At 34.8% G+C, this 26,121-nt stretch overlaps 1 protein-coding gene across 4 annotated transcripts; it reads right to left on the minus strand.

The window, feature by feature from the left end:
• Window positions 1–1,116: 1,116 nt before the first annotated feature.
• On the minus strand, window positions 1,117–25,337 carry LOC101216440 (peroxisome biogenesis protein 1). Of its 4 annotated transcripts, XM_031888938.1 has the most exons (17): window positions 24,742–25,335; window positions 23,750–23,923; window positions 22,850–22,949; window positions 21,553–21,996; window positions 20,100–20,840; window positions 19,266–19,357; window positions 18,298–18,371; window positions 16,393–16,615; window positions 13,079–13,172; window positions 12,825–12,979; window positions 4,899–5,129; window positions 4,225–4,425; window positions 3,475–3,600; window positions 3,338–3,399; window positions 2,986–3,103; window positions 1,992–2,276; window positions 1,117–1,427 (listed from the first exon to the last, which is right to left on the minus strand). In XM_031888938.1, the coding sequence occupies exons 1-17, from the start codon at window positions 24,952–24,954 to the stop codon at window positions 1,389–1,391; spliced, it is 3,372 nt and encodes a 1,123-aa protein (XP_031744798.1). In that variant the 5' UTR covers window positions 24,955–25,335; the 3' UTR covers window positions 1,117–1,388. The 4 variants fall into 4 exon arrangements, with proteins under 4 accessions (XP_031744798.1, XP_031744805.1, XP_031744803.1 ...); XM_031888945.1 differs by lacking the exon at window positions 24,742–25,335 and having other exon boundaries at window positions 22,854–22,949; window positions 23,750–23,875; XM_031888943.1 differs by lacking the exons at window positions 1,117–1,427; window positions 1,992–2,276; window positions 3,338–3,399 and adding an exon at window positions 3,277–3,332 and having other exon boundaries at window positions 24,742–25,337.
• Between the last annotated feature and the right edge of the window lie 784 nt (window positions 25,338–26,121).

The raw sequence follows: 26,121 nt of genomic DNA on the forward strand, positions 1-26,121 counted from the left end.
AATGTAGACATTACTTATGCGCTTATAGATGCAAATGCAGTATGAAATGCTTTTGCCCTAGTTCTTCCTCCCCTATGTGTTCCTTCTTAGAGGTATTTATGAACTTCCGACACTCTCAACACCCATTATGCACACTTCATATTTTTTAATGCCTACTTTTATGCTACATGAGTCTCATCCGTGTTCCGAAAGTCACGTGACACATAGGGTTATAATGCTTCATAATTAATGTAGTGGCCTGTAATACGTTGTGAACACCTTTCACTTCCTTGTTGTGTGTCAAACTTATTAACATCTCTTCATCGCATTCCTTCTAAACATTCATTAATAATCCTTCACATTGATGTTGACATGAATGTTCCATGTTCTAACAAAATCCCACAAAGAAAAGTACTTCAAGGTCATAATATCCAAGAATCTAACACATTGTAAACATGTAAATGCATTGTAGACAAATTACAGAATTTATAGGTATCCTTGACGTGCTTCCTAATCATTTTTCACTATTTATCTTGAATAAATAGGACTCTAACTTGTATTTCTACAAGTTATTAACTACTATATATATCTATCATGATCTATGTCTAACACGATTCATCGTAGATAAACAATGATATTTTGTTATAGTTTATAAATATTTTAGTTCACTTTGCTAAATTTAAAAAATAGGTATTTTATTTGAATATATAAATTGAAAAGGGAAATTGCATCAAATGAGAAAAAAAATTTAAAAAACCACTCAACACCTTTTTTTTTTTAATAATGCATGATAAATATAACAAGTAATTAGATATATCAAACAACTATCAAAAGATTATCCACTTTTACATTTGCTACTTTTGGAATTTAGAAAATACGATAACATGGACCATATTATTATAAAAGTTTTTGCTATTTTTACAAACTTCCCAATTCTAAATCAAGGTAACTATCGAGGATTGAGTATAGTTCACCCATGCATCAGGCATCAAGTCAAGTATTAGTGAGTAACCAAATAAAATAAAATTAATTGGTAGTTGTAAAACGTGTGATGAGGAAACGTGAGTCAAGCAATGTGCATTGAGTATTGAATGGCCTCTGCTAAGTGTTAACGGTTTGAGATGGCAAATTGCCAACTTTTCACGGTGCTAACCCAAGCGAAAATTCACTTTTCATTCACTTGTAAGAAATGAGTTATTTTTCATTTGGACCCATCAGTAAAAAAAAAAAAAAAAGGTTAATATAACTTAACGTATACCAACAGCACAAAATTCATTTATTGTGATCAAATCAATTCAGACCTTTCCCTATGTGTAACCTAACATCCTAATCTTATTTTGAAACAATTGTGTTGTACAGCAACAATGGATAAACTCGTAGAAGACAAGAAGGTAAGCAGCTGGTGGTCCTTAAGCTAGGGTTGCCCTCTTGCCCTTTGCATCCCTAGTCTGAAAGACAAACCATATTGTAAATTAAAATGACCAATTGGATTGGATGATTTATTCTGCTAAAGAGGAGTAGATGTTAAACATGAAAATGAAATTATAATAAAGCCACCAATCAAAAGGGGGAATATCAAATCAAACTTTGCTATCTACCGTCAACAATAATAACACATTGGTTTAAAATAGTATATTGTAATTTTGGATTTGGTTTATCGTGGTCTTTTTTGCGTTTAAATCTAGTTCATTTTGATCCCTACGCTTTCAAAATGTTCATTTTGGACTTTGTATTTTCATAGTTGGTTCAGTTTTTATCTAAAAGGTAACCATTTTCATCACTTAAAAGAACGAAATAAAAGTGAGATTGGCAGGATTAGAATTGGCCGTTTGGAAAGCACAAGAACCAAAATAAACATTTTAAGTACATAGATCAAAATAAACCAAAGTTAAAAGCACAACCATAGAAAAAGTCAAAACTACATCAACCAAAATAATATTTAAACCTAATACTTTATTGTGACGCTTTAAATTTATAAGCAGAAAGCAAAAAAAGAAAAAAGTGGTAGGTACCTGCGCAGAGACAGATTTTTTGGCATCGAGGAACTGTCTATAAATACCGTACAGTCTTTGCTTCTCAGTCTCTGAAACTGATGGTCGTGCTTTGCCAGCAGTTGCCTTCAAAAGATCATTAGTAATGATAGGCTTTTGAGCCGGTTCATTAGCGTTTATGCTATCGAGATGCTCATGAACTGCTGCAAGTTGAGCATCTGAGAGTAGAGCTTGAAGGTCAGCTCCACTGAATCCTTCTGTCATATATGCGATTGGCTCCAAATCTATATCATTGGCCAATGGCAGCTGTAGTATGTCGAATCCATCCATCCTTATTAGATACCATTAAACTCTTAAATTCATTTATTTCCTAAACTAATGCAATTAAACTGCAAATTGACGCATTTGCCTTCTTCACCAAGGTAATTCACACGTCATGAAAAAAGAACAAAAAATAAGGAATTCCTCAGGTCCAATATTATTCTATCCTGGGGCTCTTGGAAAAATTATAATCCTCAATGAAAAATGTAGAGTTACGATGAATACAAATATATTCTACAGCAGTAACTTAGCCATTCTAGTTAGTTCAAGAACTTGTGTTTTATCTAAAACTTCCCCACAAGTCTTGCTATCGTGTATAAATATCCACACAAAATTAAATATGCTTAGCACTCCATGAGAATGTGTATTTATAAGTAAATACTTCATTCGCACAGTGGTCACAGAATGTGTATTTATATCAATGTTTATCAAATTTTCTAATCTAAACTGCAAAAATCATCCTTAAACAGAATGAATAAGAAAACAGGACAATAGTGAGATATTCTGATGTCAGTCCTGCCACACATTATAATTGACACCTTAAAAGAAAAGAAACAAAAATTTGGCTTTTTCATTGATATAAAAACATGCAAACTTTTCGGTCTAATTGACATTTGTCATCGTTGATCCATAATCCTCAACAGCAGAACAGTTAGCAAACATAATTAGATAATTAAAGTTTAGAGATACCAACCTTTGACGAAAGAACTTGAAGAATATTTAGCCGTTCCACTGGAGAGGGGAAATCACAAAACAGAAGGCGATCCAATCTGCCAGGTCTTAGAAGTGCGGCATCAAGCAAATCTGGTCTACTGCTTAAGATGAAAAATAAAATGCAATTTTAAAGGAAAATTAGAAGCCCGGGAATGGGGGAGCTGAAAACTAGTCAATTATTGAGCAATGAGCATAATGGAATAACATCAACAATAATAAAAAATGTATGATTGAAAGTGAAACTAAGTAATCACCAAATAAGTACGATTACTTTTAGCTATTGATCATTGTTGTCGTTGGCCACTATTTGGTTTAAATGCAAAAATGCTAACCTCGTTGCAGCAAAAACAAATACACCGGTTAGAACTTCAACACCATCCAATTCAGTTAGAAACTGCAAGTAGGAAAATAGAATACTTAACAAAATTGAATCCACATGCAATCAAGGTTTCGTAAATAGGATACCCACTTGATTGACTACACGATCAGTCACTCCAGTATTATCGTGCCCTCTCTTTGGAGCAATTGAATCAAACTCATCAAAGAAAAGAATGCAAGGTGATGCTGCAGTTGCTTTAGAGAAAATATCCCGAACCTGAAACCAATAATTGAGTTTCTGAGCAACTAAGGTCCATCATATCTGATCTTCCAAGGTACCCATTAAAAGAAATTAGAGGCAAAAGTATCTGAGCTAGTATTAATTATTAATTCTAGACCCTCATTGTAAACAATCAGTCCTCTTAACCAAGGGGCAATGGCATCAAAACTTATGCTTGTCAATGAGTTCTTAAATTGAGTGTAGAACGTTCAGCACATAAAGAGTTTTAGCTCAGATCCTCGACAATCTATCAGAATGAGTTGACAGACCAACCAAAAATGGTGCTAGTTAGTCATAAATCTATCTGTTTAAGCATTGATATTAATTAAATTTACCATAACCCATCAGCTTAAACTAATTCAATTGTGCAGCTTAAACTAATTCAATTGGTGGTTTAGCATGTTATCGGAGCAGCAAGAGGTCCATGACATTTTCTCTCCAATTGATTTCCACCTGTTAAGCATTTTGTAAACTTTGAAAGCCCACAAGTGAGAAGAGTGCTAAATATTGGTATAATCAAATTTATCATAATTGATTAGCTTAAGCTTTTGAATAAACTCCACATATTAAATGCACTTTAAATCTTAAAAAGAAGCAAGCAAAGGTTATTCAGTCTCTCACAGCTTGCTCAGAAGCACCAACGTATTTGTTTAAAAGTTCAGGCCCTTTGACTGATATGAATCGCAATGAACAAGCAGCAGCAGCAGCACCAACTATGTGTGTCTTGCCACAACCAGGAGGTCCGTATAGGAGAACATTTGACCGTAACCTTAAAGGGGCTTGAGCAAAGATATTGGGAAACTTTGATGGAAATACAATCATCTGCTCAAAGATATAAGGGAACATTGAAGGCAATACAAGCATATAATACATGAATGTGAAGCAAAAATATTAAAAACAGAAAGCGCTAACGTAATGCAGGATATGGAGGAGAACAAAAGAAAACATATATTTTGAATTAATGAAGATCAGTGAAGCAGAATTCAATCTTTTAAAGTTACAATTGCATGAAGGCATTTGAACAATTAAGAGATAAGCCTTCCAATTGGTTAACAAAAAAAAGAAAAAACAGATAATTACAGAAATATTGAACTTCACAGCCCAGAGTCCACGTATCACCAAAGCAAACATAGAAATGCTTCAAAATAATATAAATTCATCAAGGCATGTATCCTTGAGCCAAAAGGTCAATGGTTTGAGTCTCCCATCCCAACATGTTGTTGAACAAAAAAAATAAAATAACTATCCAGATTCATTAATGCTAGAGATCAAGAAACCAAAGTAAAAGCATATACCTCTTTGATAGAACTCTTGACTTCAACTAAACCACCGACATCATCCCAACCAGAACGACCACCTTCTGCAGCTGGTTTAGTAATATCACGCATTGAAGCCGGAACAAACTCATTCATCGCCAGAGAGAAATCATTTTCGACTAAAGTGGGATTCTGATTCTGGTTATGAGCAAAATGCAACGGCAGAAAACGGCTAACGGCAGCATGGACAGCTCTATCTACCAAAATTTCCTGAATGGAATTAAAATGTTTTGTTTTTATTATTATTTTTGAGTTATAAGAAACCAAGGTTTCATTGAAATGAAGAAATATACAAAGGCACTAAAAAATAAATAAATAAAAGAAAAGGGAAAACCTAACGCAGATGGCTTTTGAGGTTGTCACGAAGAAAATGCTCTTAGGTGGCGCAGAACTGGCGATATCATGATGTTGATGTCCATGGCTGGACTTCAAATTTTCCCAAGGGAAAGTTTAGACTTTCGGTTGGCAACTTACAGCATAAAGAGCAGTTTTTAAAATTCACCGAGTCAGGTGTGAATGATGAGAAAGCAATCAGATTCTGGATGAATAGTTGGAGTGATCTTCAACCCCTTGCACAGAAATTTCCCTAAATCTTTACCATATCTGTAAAAGATGATGCTGTGGTAGCAGATTGTTCATGTGATTCCAGCCAAACATGGGATTTGGGCCTTAGAAGACACATTCTTGATAGAGAGATGGGTGATATGTTGTGATTTTGCAAATCCCAAAATATTGGGTGCTTCAGGATAGCCATGACTGCCTTAAGTGGAAGATTGATGCCTATGGGAAGTTTACAACTAATGTTACTTTCTACAACTTTGAAAAGAGAGACTGTGTACAGCATATAGCCTCTTGATGGTGCACGAATTACACCAAATTCCAAATTCAATTGGGAGGCTCTTCTTCATTAGTGCTCTGAGGAAGGGTTTTCTCAACCCCTCACCCTTAAGCTGTTCATTTTTGTTGGAATTGTTAAACGGTAGAAAGGAGAACACTAGGTTTACGTGGAATACCCTAGAACAGGGATTAAAAAAACCACGATAGAGAGTCTCTTTTATTATTTTCACACGATGAAAGTTACAAGCAAAGACAACTTTGTAGGCTCTAGCAAGCCCTAATACAGAAAAAGGAAAAAGAACTTGGGGCAAAGTAAAATACTAAAATATCCTCAAGGCTATAAACTATGAACGAAACCTCTTATTGCCAACAGGAGTCCAAACTTTACCTGAGTAACTCTTTGGTAAGGACATCAGCAATTTGTTGACAAGATGGAATATACATAATACAGATACTATCATTGTCCAGTTTCTCTTTTATAAATTGTCTGTCAATGTCCATATGTTTCATTCCATCATGTTATACAAATTATTGGCCATGCTTATAGCCACTTTATCACAATAGAGCTTCATAGGTAAAATACTGTTTTGGTGAAGATCAGACGAAAATTTCTTCCATCAGATTCCTAAACTCATACTTTGTATTCAACTTTAGCATTGCTTCTACCAACAACACTTCGCTTCTTACTTCTCCCGGTAACTAGGTTAGCCCACACATAGGTTCAATACTCAAAGTTAGATTTTTGTCCATAATTGATCCTACCAAGTCAGAGTCAATATAAGCCTCAATGCATTTCCTGTGAGTTTTCCTAAACATCGGATCTTTACCTAGAGGGATTTTCAAATATCTCAGAATTCAATTGAATTCACAGCTTCCACATGTTCTTCATAGGGTGTCTGCATACACTGACTAATCTTTTTTTTGCTTTTTTTTTTGAAACGGAGACAAAGACTTTTTTATTTTTTTTAGAAAAGGATACAAGTCTCACAATTATTAATATTGAAAATAGAGAGACAAAGCCCAATGTACATGAGGGGTATACAAAGAGCAACAGGGGGGAGGGGGGAGGATCAGCAGGCGCACCCAGGCATCTCAACTAGGTTGACACCCCCTTAATGCCCTCATTACATCCAAAAAGTGAAAATAAAAACCCACATATTAGGCTAATAAAAGCAATACAGCCAAACAATATCAAATTAAAGGCCACAATACAAGGCCAAACAAGATATGAAAAAACAAAAACTATCCAAAACAGAATCATAAAGCAAGGCAGCAAGTCGAATACAGAACAAAATAATAATCCTTGATTGAGCAAAAACTGATTGGAGTAGAAGGTTGATCCAGGAGACATGATAATCTAGAACTTCAAGGTGGGGATGCTATAAAGGCTGGCCAATTTAAAACAATCTTTTGCGAAGAGTAATCCTGAAAATATTTGGATAATGAGCACCATGAAGATGCATTCAAACGAGCATAATCATAGCGTTCCATCCAAGTCAAAGATTTATCATGGAAGACTCTTTGGTTTCTTTCAAACCATATTTCAGCTAAAAGTGCTTTTACTGCATTTGCCCACAAACATTCAGTTGTCTTCTTCCTCAAGTCTGGACCCGCAAGAATTTGAGACACATTGTTCTCAAAAACATGATAAAAAACCCAACAAAAATTGAATGCTTGGAGAAGGCGGAACTAATATTTAGAAGCAAAGACAATCAAATAAAAGGTGTTGGATGTTTTCCATGTTATTAACACAAAGAGGGCAGGCATGAGGTGAGAAGCCCTGGGAGGAAAACTTTCTTTGAAGTAGTAAGGCGCAGTTTAAATTTCCGAAGAGCATAATCCATATGGAAATATTTATCCTTCTTGGACTGTTAAATTTCCAAAGCCTTTTGTACAAAGAACTTTTCAAAGGAGAAGATGTCGAAATATGCTTAACCAGTGAGTTTACCGAGAAAGAACTTGAGGTTTCAAGGGACCAAAACCTTTGATCTGGAAAGGAGGTTGGCTGTGAAGAAGAAATCTGACTCAACAAGGTCTGAAAATCTAAAATTTCCTCATCATTTAGCAATCTTCTGAAATAGATGGACCAAGAGTTGGTTGAAGAGTCTCAATGATCTGAAACAGACTCATTTGGATTGAGTGTGATCCTAACCAATCTTGGAAACTTACACTCCAAAGTGATAATGTCCACCCAAGGGTGCTTCCAAAACAATATTCTGCTGCCATCACATAATTTGAAAAGAGTCAACGAGTCAATTTTGCTTCATTGCCTTGATATGCTAATCCAAGGACTTCTTAAACTCAGACTCTTTTTCACTTGAATGCCAATTGAAAGTACTACTTCCATGAATGCTTCTAATCACTTGACACCAAAGGGAATTTTGTTCTTTTGAGAAATGCCATCCCCACTTGGACAATAAGCATAGATGCTTGTGCTTCAGCTTGCCCAAACTAAGTCCTCCATCTTTGTAAGATTTAATTACAGCATCCCATTTTCATGGTGGTTTAGCTTTCCTCTCTTGTTATTACAGCATCCCATTTTACTAGGTGGTTTAGCTTTCCTCTCTTGTTTCCTTCCCAAAAGAACTTTATCATGATTCTTTCCAATGAACATAGAGAGCAGATTCTATCATGTGGAAAACATACATATAGTAAGTGGGGAAGCTGGATAGAACTGATTTGCAAAGTGTAATCCTCCCACCCCTAGAGAGATTGTATCTTCTCCATTTATCTAGCTTTCCATGGACTTTATCAATAATGGGCTGCCAAAGTCGAGCACTTTTTGGATGACCTCCCAAAGGAAGACCAAGGTAAAAAGGGGAGACTTTCTACCTTGCAGTTTAAAATGTTTGCTGTTGAAATAACCTTGCTGTCCTCAATATTTAAATCACAAGTAGCTGATTTCTCCCAATTAATCTTTTGACCGGAACACCATTTAAAGACTAGTAATGTTTTCCTAAGATTTTCCATCATTTCCTCATCAAATTTATAAAACAGTAGCGTATCATTTGCAAATTGGAGGATAGGAATGTGAATCCTATCTTTTCCGACTACAAAGCCTTCAAAATTTCTTTCTTATGAAGGTTGGAGAAGAGACTACTCAAAACTTCACTAACCAGAAGAAAAAGGAAGGGAGAAAGAGGATCTCCTTGTCTAAGACCCCTTGAAGCTGAAATTCTTCCTCTTGGCCTTCCATTGATGAAGACCGAATATTTAGGATTCTTGATACATCCCATTATCCATAAGTCCATCTTTCGACGAAGTTCTTCTTACGCATTACTTTTTCTAAAAATGCCCAATCCACTCTGTCAAAAGCCTTTTCAAGGTCTAATTTAATGATCCATCCTTTCTTTTCCTAATTCTATAGATCTCCACAGCTTCGTTTGCAATTAAAATAGGATCCAAGATTTGGCGCCCTTCCAGAAAGCCGCTTTGTGAAGGGGAAATAATACTTGGCATTAAGTTGGTTTCCTCTAATTCGTCAGAATCCCAAAAGCCATTGGTTTCCTTATTAATAAATTTTGCGGGGCCTACCATTCGTGTGTCCACTTTTAAAGAGCCTGCAGAAGCATTAAGTTGCCAAAAATCTGGTGGGGGGGCTAAGTGGGCCGTTTTTTAAGGTATTAATTGACCGAGTAGCTATCTTTTATTTTCTTGAGATCTGTTTTTCTCTCTCTTCCGATGAAGTCTTTTCACCTTCTAAGCGCGTGGAGGTGCCAGCCAAACCCAAAATTTGAATTATGTCTTCTGAAATGGATTTTTTCTGGCGGGGACTCAAGGGCTGTATTTTTTTCCGGCCAGTTCAAGGGCAGTATTCTAAGTGCTTCAAAAGGATTCCTTGAGATGGATGGAGCGTTCTGTTTGATAGAACTCCAGGTTTTAAGGAGGCTATCGTCTTGGAGACCTTCATCTATGATCACTGAATTCAATCTACATAAATCAATAGGGTTGGAAAAATCACTTTGAAATAAATCACATTGGACTATTGCTGGAACTTCTGAAGGTTGATAATCCCCAAAGTAAAGGAAAAAATTTCCTCGATTCTCACTCTTTAATTCTATAGTTGCTGGTAAGAATCAACAAAGATTTTTTCAAACTTTAATTTTTGCTTTAGAGCACTTGGTCAGATTGAGTGTTTCTAAGGCTATACTTTCCAATCCACCAAAGTAGGCTCCAAATGCTTCAAAGATATTTCTTCACCATAAATTAAGAGAGACTTTTTATTGGCAGCCATCCTTCGAAGCCTTTAATAAGTGTTGGTCTGCTGTGTTTGGCTTCATTCCATTTTTCTAATAACAAATGAAATTTTCCATAGTTGAACCATTTGTCCTAAGCATAAATCTTTAAACTTTCCTTGAGTAACTTTGATGATGGCTTTGTTTGCAAATAAAGGATTAGTACTGATTTTGACTTGGAAGAGATCCTCTAAATATAACACAATTTCCTTCCAATCATCAAAAAATAAAAGGCTCTTTAAAACCCATAGGTTATTGAAATCTTCCTCTGAAATATCTTCACTTTTCCTCACCCAAAATCTTTCCTATGATTGTTTCACAGAGTTATTTTTCTGAAGTGAATGGGTTGGATTTTAGGGAAAGAGGCCGTGCGCTGTCTTTAGGAGGTGGAAAACCTGTTTGTTGATTTTATGGAATTAATCTATATTTCATTCATTATTTAATAGAGATACAAGCCTATATATAACCATAGAGAAATACACTTAAGGAAATAATATCAAATAATATCTCCAGAATAATATCTCCTAAGAATAATCTAATTATATTAATACTGTTGACGTGATTGGTCGGGTTCTAAATGGAGAGTAGAATGCTAGGAGGTATAGTTATGAATCAACAAAAAGAACCTGATCAAACTAAGAAAGGATATCCAACCTTGTCGGATTTCGCCTGAGTAGATGTGGATGAAGGATTGCATTCTGGAGATACTTCGAGCAACAAACCGCAGGAACCAACCCTGATGGGGTTCGGAATTTGGATAGTCTTGTGATACCAGTTTCATCACTCCCAAATTTACTGAAAAAATTCCAAGTTGGTTCATTGACCAGTACCGCTATTGAATCAATGAGCCATTCCAATTGGGTCTTGGATAAGCTCAGAATTTTTTGGAAGTCTACATCTTCAATATGGAACCACCCCTTCTTGAACCAGATGCAATAAAAAGAGTCCACAATTTTGCAGATTTTAACTTCCATTGCCGAAAAAAATGGAGCTTTGATTCATCGTGTTTGATGATGCCGGAGAGGGAACAGAAGACGTGACCGCTTTCTGAGCTGAGGGGAGACGTGACCGGAGATGCCGTGGCCAGAGTGAAGAGAGAAGAGGGTGGGTGAGAGGGGAGAGGTGAGAAAGGGGAGAAGGGAGAGCTATGGTTGACGTTTTTATCACAAGGGCTTGACAAAAACTTCTTTATTAAAATGAACTCAAAATACAAGAGATTTATCCAAAGAGAGCAATAAAAAAGTAGTAAATAGTAATCAAGTGAGTCCTAGAAGGATGAGGAGGTGCATCCGAACATCTCAACTAGTTTGACACCCCCATAGTGCCAAGCATCATATCCCGAGTACAACCATAAACAAAACAATAAAGAAACAATAATAAAAGCAACCAGCTTAGTACAAATATCCAGAAAACAATATAGGACCGGTAGAAACAACAGCAAGAAACTGGGGTGGGTGGGGGGACAATCCTTCCAGGCTTCAAAAAGCAGTAGAGGGCTTCAGTCTGTATAATCTGCAAACATTGAAGCTGAGGCAGCAAAAGATTAGGCTTGAGAAAGAAAAGCAGCCCAGTTAAGGTAAATGTCTTGGATGGAATAATTAACGAACTCCTTTTTAAGGGAACACCAAGCTGCAACATTAAGTTCTGCTGCATGCATAATTTCTGCCCTTAGTCTTCTTTATCATGGAAGATATGCTGATTTAGTTCGAACCATAATTCTGAAAGTCAAGCTTTTGACAAATTTTCCCATATGATACTTGATTTTTTGGGCAAACTTGGACCTAACAGAAGTTGAGCCACACTAGCACTTAGTGAAACGTCAAATACCCAAGTTAAATTAAACAAGGAGAAAATCCTTACCCAGCAGAAGGAAGAGACAAGACAGTTCAGGAAAATATGAGAAAGATTCTCACTAGCCTTCAAACATAGAGGACAAATCGAGGGGGAGAGACTTTTATTGGGGGCTTTCTTTTGCAAGATTTCTAACCTATTGAGGGACCCGAAGACCATAATCCAAATCAAAATATTAATTCTCGTGGGCTGCCTGATTTCCAAATTGCTGAAAAAAGACAAACATCCATTGGGGAGACAGATTTTAGGTGAGCCGAAAGAGACTTAACGGAAAACCGGACTAAACAATATTGACAGTGTAGTGTGTGAGATAAGTAAATTGGCTTTCCCACTAGACGTTGATACCTCACTTTATTAGCAGGAACTTTGTAAATAGAATCTCCTAGTTTTGCATTGAATTCAATAGAAGTGTCAACAGGTCTACATCCAACCATACCTGTTTCTTTTAACAGGTCAAGGGTGAATTTTTGTTGTGAGACAAAAATCCCTTCCTTTGATCTAGGTTTTGTGGAATTGAGATCACTGTACTGGAATTTAGGTTTGTGGAAGAACCTATGGCTGCCCCAAGAGCAGCGAGCTGTTGCTGAAAACTTGTCTGAAGATTAGCCAACTGTTGTACCATTATCAGAGATAAACCAATAAAAGATTTTAAAATGTTGTACCTCTGGATAGAACTTAAACCATTATTGAGACCACTCCCTGATTTAAAACAAAAAACCAAGCTTCTTTAGGTTACAAAAGGTGCACCAAATACCCGACTTGATAACTCACCTCTGCACCCCTACTCCACAGATATATTAAATCAGGATTTTAAAACTCAATTGGAAACAAATCCTAAGTTTAAGTTCATATTGATATCATAATTTGGAAAATATGTTCAACAATTTGTACTATCAATAGCTCTAATCACATTGATATCAATTCTCAATATATTTAGTAAAAGAAAGTAAAAATAACAACAAAGTAAGAAATGGCTACGTACTAAATCATATGCGTCATAGCCATCACATTTTGAGGCAATGTCTTGTAAGGTCACATCTGAACAATCTAGGGCACGTCTCTGTACTTCATGCTTCAGAATAGCAGCTCGTTCTAATGCAGCAGGAGCAGGTAATTCCACATGAAAGTCAAATCTCCCTGATTATTCCAATTGGAGGGGGGAAAACAAAATTTAAAGGTTGAGAAAAAATGATAGTTCAAGAACAAATGCACAGCTTAGTTGGAAAAAGGAAAAACCTGAAGATCTCAATGATTGGGGTATTTTATCTAGAGTCTGCACAGAAGCTACAAATGCAATTGGGCCAACCTGACACGAACTTTTCCTCTTTTCCTGTAAGTTTTGACGAGAGTTTATCAGGCTCATATCTTAGTATTATAAGTATAGAACAATGTGGCACTTCTTCAGCAACGGAATTAAATATGCTCTGATAAATCAGAGGAAATTATTAAGCTTTTCTCCTCTTCTAATCTTCATTGCACTTCAAGGGTTGTTTTCAAATCCACAATTATTCAGATTTTAGTGGGTTGTGTCTTATATTTCTTGTTCTTATTGGCAAGTTTGAACTTTATACTTTGATTCCTCTCCTCTTCTTTACTTTGAACATTAGTTTCATTTCATTAATTCAATAAATATCTTGTTTCATTAAAAAAAATCTATTACATCAATATGCAAACATGAATTAGAACTTCAAATAAAAGTGGTGCGAAGAATTTCTATTACAAAGATGTTTTGAAGAACAATTGTCTTTTCTTTTTTATGAGAAACAAAACTTCTCTATATATTGATAAAAAAAATCAAGTTTCATTAAGGAAAAAAAATGATAGAATACATGAGCTTAAAAAATAAAATAAAGTCCACAAAAGGGAGGAAGCACCATATGGACGAGTCTCCAATCTAACAAAATATGATCAAACAATTAATTAGGAACTTGTCACTACACCCAAAGAGAGTAAATTCACGATGAACCAAACATCAAGCACACACCCTAGCCTTCCACGAAATACCTAAAAGCGAATGGAGGAAGAACTCCTCGATCACGCCATTAAAAACTCTATGATGGGCCAACTGAATACCAAACACTCCAAAAAAAGTAGTTTCTTACCAAACAAGCATAGTTACAATTTGATCTATGTTTTCCTCCACCTTCCGACATAAAATACAACAAAAAGGGACCAACGTGGACAACAACTTCCTCGAGAGACTATGCAAGGCATTAATTTTTCCATGAAAAACTCAGCATACAGAGAAGAGATTCTAACATCCCAGAGAACCAGATAATTGAATCCCTAAGAAGAGAGGGATCAATTAAATAATGAAAGAAGGATCAACAAGAAGAAACTCTCATAAGGACTAGGACACCAAATACAAATATCTCTCCTCCCCTGTCTAACCTCAACATCTCCCAATAAAGAAAGAAAAGCCACAACCTCCATCATTTACCTATCAGACAAAGGATGCCAAGAACAAAATGAAAGAGAAGAGAGAAAAACATTATGCTTAATTTCTAAACTTCTCATCCTTTTCCCAGAAAACTCACACTTTTAAAGAGAGGGGAGAGGATGTTCTCTCTCTAACTTTTGTAACAACTAACGTTCTTTCAGAGCAGTTATATGTAAGGTATCCCTTACTAATATTAGTATTGATATGGTAAAGATGCCAGAAGGCTACAACCTTTCAGATTTTAGAAAGCTTAACCTCCCTTTGCTCAAGACTATTCACTACTACAAAAAGCCTGCCCTAGCAATTATCATCTTATTCTATATATAAACTGACCATTCCTCACTTTCATACAACCCAGTGGTTCCCACCATAACTAACTACCGCTCATACTTCTCTTGTTGCCCTTTCTCGAGTATTTCAGTAATTTTGGGGCCCTAACATTATATTTATACTTGTTATAAAACGTTCATAACTTTCTTTAAAATATTACTGATTCTCTCTCTCTCTCTCTTTCTGGTAGATAACTAGGCACCTCACAACAAATACACACCAATAAGGTTAGTTCCTAGGCTAGGATCCATGGTAGGCCAAATATTGGGAACCTATCGTGCCATTCTTGGATAAGAAGAACCATGTAAATCAAACCCTTGTATACCTTGTCCCACCTTACAGAAGAATTTACCACTACTGAGTCATAATTTTTCTTTTTATATCCGTTAGTGGTCATAGCTATTCAAAAAGGGCAACTGGAGCTTCTAAAAAGAATGACGAACCAAAGGGGCAGATCTGGCGTTAGATGATTTGAAGGGGCTGAACATAAATACCATTTGGATATTTGTTCCACTGGTATTTATTCTAAGATATGCTTCACTGGTCTCTGAACTTAGAAAACAATCTAGTTTAGCTCCTAAACTTACAGAAAAAATTATTACTTTGGTCTTTGGTGAGGTTTTTGAGGGCTTGGCTTTTCACATGGAAGAAAAAGGACCGCAGAAAGAAAATATTGACACGTAAATATTCCTAAATAATAGCCATTCCAACACAAATTATATAACTGTAGTATATGCTGATGCCACTACGTGAACTAATACTGCACATAACTTAAGTCACTTTATCTGTCTGTTAACAAATCAACAACAAAATAACTACGAGAACAAAATAATTATTTCTTTTAAAAAATAAAAGTCTAAAACATTTTGAAAATCCATGGACCAAGATAGAATAAGCCTACAAATTTGGAAACTTACATAGAAATTTTGACTGTTCATGGATTCAAATAAAATAGTCCTAAAAGCTAGAGACTAAAATAGGACTGAAACTTAATTATTTATCATAAAATAATATTAAATTAAAAAAACTAGAGTGTTAAAATAAAATATATGGTAAAAAAATATGGGCCTCCCCGTAGTCTTACTGTAGGTTCCCCCATCAACCACTACTGCTAATCCAAACTTCATGGAACAATTTTTGGCACTGGACGAGTGACAGGTTATTATTTACAATATTCAAACGAAACAAGAGGACACTTGAGACGAACATCTCATTGATTGTAAAGTAAGGAGCGCTAAACATTAAACAACATGGGAAATGTATTATTTCTAACAAATTAAAAGTGTTCTATTGGTACCTTATTGTTCAAATTGCAGATGGATCCTCATACAACACAAAGTACCAGAAATAACTCTACTGTCCCAGACTTCAAACAAAAGCCAGCCAAAAACTTTTCAAAATCAATAAAACAAGATTGATTAAAGAAGGGTAGGCCCTCACACATTAGGGAAAATTTTGGAACGTCAATAAGAAGCATATAATTTAACGCTACATAAAACCATAATTGATAAAGCATTTTTTCAAGAGAATAAATCCTCAATACTAAAGAAGATAATTCTTTCTTAATGAATAAGAATAGGTACAAGACTAATCTTAAATAGAGGTTAAAAGGAAAACCGGCTTGGAAGGGGAAAAAATCACACAAGGAAACAATTACCAATTAGGACTAAGCTAATTGCAAATAAGGAAATAAAATATACAAAAAAAACTAAGTAAATTCTAATTTGATACAGTTATATTGCACACAAATGAACATTGAAACCACAAAAAGAGTTATTACCTCATATTCATCTATCATGTCAATGAGAAACTCTGTTATTGCAGACATAGACGCAGATAGCTGAGATCCTTCTGACTCAGATGTAGATAATATAATGCTGTCTAAGTCATCAAAAACAATGAGAGAAGGTGCATGTTCTAAGGCTTCTGATACATAGTTCAATAGTGACTGACGAATAGTTTGGACTTTTTCAGAAGCAAGTTGAGAACAACATACAAAAACTCTGCAAGAAAAACAAGAATTAATGAGGATACAAAGTTTCAGTTGCAAGCCTAATTAAATAAAAACTCATGTGCCGTGCCACAATGTACACAGTATTATTTTGCCTCAGAATACAAATCTGTCCATAGCCATAGTCTCATGCAAGCACCCTTCAGTCTTCCAGCATTGTGTCACCCTTTCTTAACCAACGCCTAGTTTCTCTACTTAAGTACTGTACACTTCTAATAATGCAGGGACTGTAGGGTCTTTCTCTTTCTTCTATTCCCTAGGTTGTTATTCTTGTAACCACATGGGTTTTTAAAGTTTGTTAAGTTTGTTTATATCAACTACCTTAATTAGTTTGGTTGATAGGTTGGTTAGTTCGTTAAGGGTTATGCCTTTGGTTGATTAGGATATATATACATTGTTGGGCGGCTGTATTTTGAATATTATTCAGAGATCAACAAAGAAGACAATTCTTAGACTACACTATCTAAAATATTATTTAGCTCTACCCTTCCCTTAATTTTGTGCTAACCAGAATGAGTTAATTACCTTACTCCATTTATCTTAGCTAATTACCTTACAATAAATTATATCCTTTATTCTTTGCCAAACAACTCACAAAACTCGAAGCTTTGCACGTGAGACAATTTATAATTTTGGAAACAAAAACATTATAGGGGTTAATGGCGTCCTTCACAACAGTGCCAGGATATCAACTCACCACTCAAAAATTCAGTTAGCTAATAAAATAAAGGCAATAGCTGAACGTGTATAACATGAGTAAACGAGAAGAAAATGTAAAACAGTTCCACAAAAATTTTGAATAACAAAAAGCTGACATTTTTATCCTCAGCCAATCAGCCACAAGTTAAAGAGTTGGCATTGCAAATAAAGAAAGCTCAACCTTAACCTTGGCAAACTACTCATAGAAAAGAATACATTGGTATGAACATTGTTTATATAAAACCCTAACTTATCCCTCTTTCTAGACATTCAAAGTTGCAGACATTCTCATAAAAGAGCTATGAAGTCAAGTTTGAAACCTCAAATATAAAGTTATTCTAATAAACGTATGTCAACAAGCTTCGGGGAGGGCATTGAAGGAAGCCCACGCCCCACAATCCATCCCATACCTAATTCTGGTCTTCAAGCATCACACTAGTTCTTTTCAGGTCAAATAACAAGTTCACTTCTTAAACTTTTAAATTTGTATCAAATAGGTCAATTAAGAGGTGTCTCAGAGGTCTCCAAATTTCAATTTTGTGACTAATAGGTCTCTTGTATTTAAAAGTGTCCAAAACCTTTTTTTATATAGAAACAAATTTTATTGAGAAAGAATGAAGAATATAATTTTTGTATCCAACAAATTCAATAGAATTAAACTTTCTTTTTGTGTCCAATAATTTTTTAGCTATCAATTTTGTGTTCAACATGTCCATTTAATTGACATTCTTTAAAATTCACAAACCTAATGGACACAATACTGAAAGTTCATTGTCCAGTTAGACTAAAACTTCAATTTCATGTCTGATAAAATTGTGAATATTAAATAACTTGGCATCACAATTTTTTTTTCCACATGGAGAGACAATTTAAACGCAATAATTACAAAGAAGAATGATTATAAAATCAAATCAATAGATCCAAATCAAATCCCTGTTCCAAAAGTGAAAAGAAAGAGATAATAGTAATACATACACGTGCGCTAAAAGATCGTCATATTCCTGAAGGAATTTGGCAGCAGCTCTTGCTAATAATGTCTTTCCAGAACCCTGATGGCAGAAACAAGCAGATCATTAAAGATCAATAAAATTTTACATTAGATATATAACATAAACTTGCAGAAAGATGTCTCCAATAACTGACACTTCATAATTTTCATAAGGATTTGTCTATGTAGCTCAACGTTTATAAGATTTAAACTAATTGAGAGAGATTTTCATTAATTGACAATTCGAACTTCCAAAAGGAACTTTCTCCCTTACAATATATATCACACTATTTGTATGACGAAGATTCCACTTTATCTTCTCTTTTGGCCTTTTCAGCATAGGAAAGTTCTCTCTTTTGGCCAATTCATAAGCTCCCCTACTCCCAGTAGCTCTAGTATTCTTTCATATTTTGCTTCGATGAAAGCTTGATTTTTCGAAGGGAAAAAAATAAAAAAATAAATCAGGGCTCTTTAAGCTTCATGATTACTAGACTTGCTAAATAAAAATTTTGAAACTTCATAAATCCCCCCCGAAAACTTTGAAAGAACAGTCTAACTCTTTTCTTAGTCTAACAATAGAAAATACTATCAAATAATCCTCCATTAGACCAGAAACCTTTCAAAAATAAATTTCTTACAATCGTGTCACAACAAATTGGAAAATAGATCTGTCAGTCTAGAGATCTGATGAGGTGAGAAAAAGGAGGAAAGAAGTCCTTTTAAAAGGAAAGTCTTACACCAAAGAGAGGAAAGGAACCCAACATTTTCTCTTTTATCCACTAGAAACTAAGAGTGTTTCTTCCCTTCCATATTGAGTCTATCTTTGTGTTGGTTTTCTCTTTTTCCCATCAAGCCATATTGTTTTTTTCTTTGAGCTTTAGGGGGAAATAACCTCATTTACTTACTCCAAAAACATCAAAATATGGGCTCAAATCTTCAAAAGTAAGGAACGCACCGGAGGTCCACATATGAGAATATGTCCAGGAAGTGGAATATTGTGGGTCCCAAACCACACACCGGCCCTTGGTGATAATAATACTTTAATCCCTGCAAGCAAATATAATTCAATGTCAAAGATACTTTAGTCATCGGCAAGGGTGAAAAAAGACAGAAGAAAAGAAAGAGAAATTGAGGCCTTGGTCAACAGAAAAATGCTATCATTGGCACAGGAGTTTATCTTACCTTGTTTCTAATTGGAAAGCTATGTGTACCTATAGGTGTGGGGTTTCTCCTATTTCTATTACCAATGAAATATTTCTAATCCAAAAAAAAAAAAAAAAAGAAAAAAAAAGCTTCTTGAATCAAATTTACAGCATAATAACACAATATTACAACTCATAATACATAAATGACATCAGCAATATTACAACTCACAATAACACAATTTAATTAAGAATACTTCATAAAGTTTTGAAGCTTTTCCTTTTAATTATGCAGCTATAATTGGAAAATTATAACATTGAATAATTTGTCATTAGGGGAGCGTTTGGCCCCCAAGTTGGGTTGGGTTGGGTTGGATTGGGTGGGAAAAAACCCACCCACCGATTGGTCTCACCTCGTTATTCACATCAACTCTCCTAATTACTCCACTCGAATAATAATTACCAACCCAACTCAACTTTGCATGTCAAATGCCCCCTAAATTTTTTTAATATTACTAGTCTAATAATAGAAAGTAATTTTCAGCTGAACTAAAATTGCATACTGCAAAACATGCAACCCTAGTTTAGTACAACACAGTGAAACTATAAAAGCTGCTGAATGATCAAATCAGTCAGAGACTACGTACTATTAATAACATTAGGAAGTGATTCGTCCAACCAGCTCAGAGAAGATACATCCAAGCTATCAACCTCAACATATGTCTTCTCTTTGATGGTTGAAAAGGATACAGGATCACCAAAGTGCAATCTTTTAGACAACTCCACACCTCCCAAATTAATGACGCACTTGTTTTGCTCATCAAAAGAAAGTTTGAACGCATTACTGAATACCCCTTGCAAAGGCTCTTCAAAAATAGTCATAGCATACAGGATCTCAACTGTCTTAGTTGTGTATTCTGAAGCATTAACAGATGCTGATTTTATATTTCCTTTAGTTCCAAACTTCAAACCACTGACTTCAAAGTGAAGCAAGCTTTGGTTTCCCAAAAGCACTGAATTAACTTCAGTTCCTACACTAGAAGCCATGGCATTTAGATGTGCAAAAAACCATTCTCTAAAAAGAATTTGTAATCCTTTTTTTACACTTGGCAAATGGCAAGCATCCTCATCCTCTCTACAAGAAGATTCACGTGTGAGAACGTCAACAACTTGTTCGTGAGCTGACACGTTAGCAACATCCATAAAAGACAAAGAGCTAGTTTTCCCTACCATATTTTTCCTCTTCACGCTTCTATGGATGTCACTTGCCTTCAAATCATTTTTAGCAAGAGGCACATCATCCTCGTATACTTTAAAGTAGCAAGGTGAGAGCGAAGCAGAGGAGAAATCCACCTTCAAATTAACATTCTGTGGCTTTACAAGAACCCCTACAAATATTCAGACATTCCCATAAGAAACAGAATATATTGTATATATTAATGCATCAAAGAAATAAATGCACGAAGATAATCTTGAAAAATGTTTGGCTAATTAACTTAGGCATATTCACGGATTGTTTACTGTTTATAATGCAATAGAATGACTTTTTGGAAGCTCAAATATGATGCTGTTTACTGCTAACGAATCTGGATCAACTTTTTGAAGAAGATTGATTCACGTTTTTATAAACCTGGATTTATCGAGCCTTGTGATAGAAGACATGAATTTGTATGAATAATTATAGAGATAAAAGGAAATAATCACAAAGAACTTGAACTTAAGACATCAAATGTGATTAAACAATAATCACATATTTCTAAATTGTACATGCAAGGATGTTATTCCTAGTAAGAAAGTCAGAAAGTTATTAAAAACAAGTTTGGAACATAGAAGGTACTGAAACAAAGTCATTTTACAGTTCAAGTTTATTTCTTTCAACCAATTAAGAGAAATTAGGTGGCAGGCATCAAACACTTTGTTAAGAAACGAAATGCATTGGTGATACATGATGGTGCAAATTACAAAGAAAGTTTCATAATTAAGAAGCTACCAAAACTTGAATGTGCTTTGTAGTTTAAATATTTTCTTCCACCAATTAATACACAGTTGATATGAGAGCCATCAAATATTTTGTTAGGAAAGGGAAATAAACTAACATACATGAATGCAAGTTGATTCTCAGATAAAGTCGAAGTGAGCGAGCCATCATTATATGTCCTTCGTTCACCAAATTTGAATTTAAAAGATAAACAATAGTCGGTTGGTTTTTCTCTCCATTATTTCTTTCTCCACTGTTTGCTTCTGCAGTTGAACCTTTCAACTTCCCCAAATCATTGTTCTCACTACGCTGCCCACTATCTTTTCGTGATGATCTAGGCATTATAGAAACCAACTCAAGAGAATTCAATGAGAAACTTTTAGCTGTTTGAGGATGAATAAAGGCAACAGAAGTTGGCACTACTCGAATCTCAATGCCTGTACAGTTACTATTGTAAATTAATCTCTTGTCTAGATCTTGAACTCGCAGCATAGCTTTTCTAGAGTCCATAAATTTCTTGCGTGTCTTTGAGAACACTTCTACTTCAGTTCCATGCACAAGTTGCACTGAAAAACAAAAGCGAAAAATAAACAAAATTACTTCAACAAGACCACTAAAAAGAAAATAAATGGCTCAACATTCTCCAAATAGTCTTCAAATGTCTCGATAACAGAAATGCAGTTGTTGAAGGGTATATTGCACGTATATACAGAAAAGTGCAGACACGTGGAGCATCTAATGCATCAAAATGTAATAAATGATGACTCATCAGTACAATAAAATGAAGAAAGCTTATGCTGCAACCTCCAGGAACGTATTATATTTTTTAGTATTTTGAAAGAATGTGAGTGTTCAGGCAACAGATGCAAACATCGAGTACTCACAGAACCATTGCCCAGCCCAAGTAATGAGTTTTCACAATCTACATCCTTGAATATTCCATATTGGCTCTTAATAACAAAAACAAATGAAACTTGTATGCTTTTATACCAGTCAATCTGATGTAGTATCTTTTGGGTAATATTGTAATTCTTGGTCATAATGTTGAAGTTCTTGGCCATTCTTAGGAAATCCTTTACACTTCTTTATTTGTCTTTTTGGCAGCCTAAATTTGAACCTTTTACCTCACGGAAAAGGTTATCATTGTATTTCTTTAACAGCTTTACTTTAAAACTTTGCCCTACAGTTATTGGGTAAAATAGGTTGTAACTAGTAACCTTCAGCCTCATAAATATGGCTGAATACTTCCATTTGAGGCTCATGAGAAATTCAGTGAACTTATGAAAACATTAAATCCATTCATTACGTAGAAAAAAACGTTATGCTTGCCAATAAATGACAAGAATGATTTTAAGTCTTTAAGCAAACTCAATTTGATGTACCATAAAACTGAGAACAAAGTATTAGGTATCATCTTACCCACCCCACACTTAGGAGAAGTAGAAACCACGCGGAATGTAACAACCGTCCGACCATGCAACCACAAAGGAAATCTCATTGCTTCATGAATGATTCTGAGCTGCATCATACATCATTTTAAGAAATTATTGTCACTAATAGACAGGTCTTATATGATATCTGGTTATTACTATCTTCTGTGTACTTCGTTAAATAATATATCACCAATCATCAAAATTTGAAATTATTTGAGCATACGATTCTCTGGTGAAGTAACTAGTTACCTTCAATAACCATTATTACGGGAGATAACAGTCGAGGAAAGACAAAAAGCAACATGGTTTAATATTTTCAGTAGTAGTTTTCCATGACTGACTGGTATTTCAATTCACAGTTTCACCATGGCTCCTCTGTACTTGCAACTTAAACCTTAACCATTGAATTCTAAATGACCACCACAATACTGCATGTCATGCCCAGACTAGCCATCTCAATATAAACAAATATTCTAAAGATAAGGCGAGGAAAGACTAAGGATATATAACTGGAGACACCAACAAAGATAAGCAAAAGACAGATTGAAAAGTTAAAGCAAGGCAGATTCAATTTTCCTTTTTTTTTTTTCTTTAACAAAAAAACACCCATTATTATTTTTTTCTTTTAACTTTTCAATCATTAATGAAAAAAATTTTGTTTTTTGAAAACACCCATTTTCTTTTGTATTTTTCTCTTTAACAAAAAACAAAACTTTTCATTAGTGATTGAAAAGTTAAAAGAGTACAGACTGTACACACCACATTTTTTCGAATGTTGCCACATAAGGAGAATGAATTAACATCCTCACTAAGAAAAAGTTTTACGTCCATCTTAAATATGTGATAACAAAGGGAAATATAGAAGATAAGGATGCAAATGACGGACCTGGTTCAACATGGCTGCCTCAGCAATTTCTGCATTTAACTCTAGAACTTCCCAGTCATCCTCACTATATGGCTCTATCAAGACTTCAGTAGCATTTGGCACACTAGAAACAGCTCGAACTTGGACAGTGGTACAGTCTGGTAAGGAAATGCAATCTGCAAACTGCTTGGAGACCTACATTGAATTTAAAAGTATTAGAGAAGAATTTAATAAGACCAAATTCAAGAAAAAAAATTAATATGTTCAAAGAACCAGATGCGCTTATGCTTAAGAACGGAAAAATTAAGAAAATATGAAAAGCAAAGGAGGCTATATCAAAGTTTATGACATTACTTAAATGAAGATAATCCATAGCTAGTTTCAGTTTTCACAGCAAAATATGATGGAATTAACCATATGAAATTAATAAGACAGACAACATATGATTTATTAAAACCTACAACATAGTTGGTTCATAATAGTTAACAAACAAGCAAAGCTACATAGCTGATTCACAGCTAGTTCCTTGATGAGTCTCGATTTAGTTACTTCCTTTGGTATCTTTCCTCAGACAAAATACTTCGGGAAAGCGTTGAATAAGAGAGAATGTTTTAATGATCAGAATCTTGTGCGTTTACATTCTATCCACAAGTTTTGAACATTTCCAGCTCTGCTCCTCGACAACTACTGACACCATAGAGAACAGCAAATCCTTTCAATTCTATCAGTTTTTAAACACAACCTTAAACATGAAGACGATTTTTTAAAAGAACAATGATCCGAAACGCAATAATTGAAGAATTCTGCTTTAGACGTACTAGCCAATGGAGAAAAATATTTACAAACTACAAAAGTACGTTTTCAATTGTCACCTTTTCCATATTCAAGTGAACTGAGCACGAGTAATAATAGATAAAAATATAAAAAAACAAAAGCATGTTTAGCACGATAAGGAGTGACTTCAAAGGAAATGAGAAATGAAGAAGAAGAAGAACGCGCAAGAGAGAAAGCACCTCAATTGCAGAAGAAGTTGAGGTAGCGCCAGACCAAGAAACCGTCCAGACCTCATCGGAAGAGGAATTACGAAGTTCAAGAACGAGTATCTCAGAGAGACGGTCCATGGCCGAGGCAAAACCAGGCCGCCTCTCAAGAGTTTGGATGAGAACAAGAGGAAGAGACACAAAACAGTTCTCCATCCCTCCCACAGTCCTCACCTCCAACTCCATAGTATTCTAGAATCGAGCTTCCACAAATGGAAACCCGCAGCAGAAACGAGTGAATTAGATAGTGCAATTCAATTCCAAGATCAAACTAAGTTGGCCACATGAATTGAAAATGAGAATTGAGCGACTTTAATCCAATGATGACTGGCTATGAGGCCGGCCTTCACACCGACGGGAAGATAGAGTTACAGGAGTTCTCCGATTCCGAGTTTCTCCGGCCCTGACAGTTATACGAGTTGGAGTTGGAGTTGGAGTTCCGCTCAGCTCAGCTCAGTTGATGAACGTCGTTGCGTAGTCGTCAGAGGAGAAAGTTGTGGGCGTTTTCCGCAACTTTGCGCTGGAATGGGTGCGAACTTCAATGACGCCCACCACATTATCAAACACTGCTTTTGAATTTATAACGAAAACGCCAAATTAAACGAAATACACAATTTCATAATTTAATATCCAACTTTCAAAAACTATATATATATATACTTCAAAGAAATTAAAACTTTCAAGAAGAGTTTAGTTGGTTTTGGAGAGAAACAATTAGATTTAGAGCTGTGAACTCTTCAACCCTTTGGCACATAAGTTGGAGAACTTACAAAATTTATGAAAATACATGAAAATATGACCAAATATCAAGAAGATGTTAGTATCTAAATCTATCTCAAATACTCTATTTTAAAAATATTTTGATTAATTTTATTATATTTTAACATAATTCTAAAATATAAGAAATTTTTTTCTTTTAAATAATTCTATATATATATTAAAAATTGGAGGTAGGATGATTTGAACCGAGACTTCTTGATGTTAAAAAATATACAAATGTTAGCTGTGTTAAACTTTTGTTGACATGAATTACTATATTTTAGTTTTTATACTTTAATATATCCAAAATTTAAGTTTAAGTTTATATAGTTCATGTAAATTTTAAAATTAGTTTTACAATGAGAGTAATTGTATATATAGATGTCAATAATATTTTTCTAGCATCATATCTTGCAAAATTTTATAAATAATAGTGATTGAAACCTTTAAATGATACACATTTACTCAACTTCCTTTTCTCCCCATTTTGTTCTTATTCCCTTGTTTTACATCATGATTAACTGCTTTCTTTAAAAAAAGAAAATTGTCTCAATTAACCTCAACAAGTTCAATTATTGCTACATAAACATAGAG

This window comes from Cucumis sativus, chromosome 1 (assembly GCF_000004075.3).
Source record: "Cucumis sativus cultivar 9930 chromosome 1, Cucumber_9930_V3, whole genome shotgun sequence".
In the NCBI taxonomy this organism is placed as follows: domain Eukaryota; kingdom Viridiplantae; phylum Streptophyta; class Magnoliopsida; order Cucurbitales; family Cucurbitaceae; genus Cucumis; species Cucumis sativus.

Coding starts and splice junctions, on each gene's coding strand:
- LOC101216440 (XM_031888938.1), bottom strand. CDS start 24,954: ATGGAGTTGGAGGTGAGGACTGTGGGAGGGATGGAGAACTGTTTTGTG. Junction 13,173..16,392: donor ACATGATAGATGAATATGAG/GTAATAACTCTT, acceptor CAAAACTTACAG/GAAAAGAGGAAAAGTTCGTG. Junction 1,428..1,991: donor AAAAATCTGTCTCTGCGCAG/GTACCTACCACT, acceptor TTTGTCTTTCAG/ACTAGGGATGCAAAGGGCAA.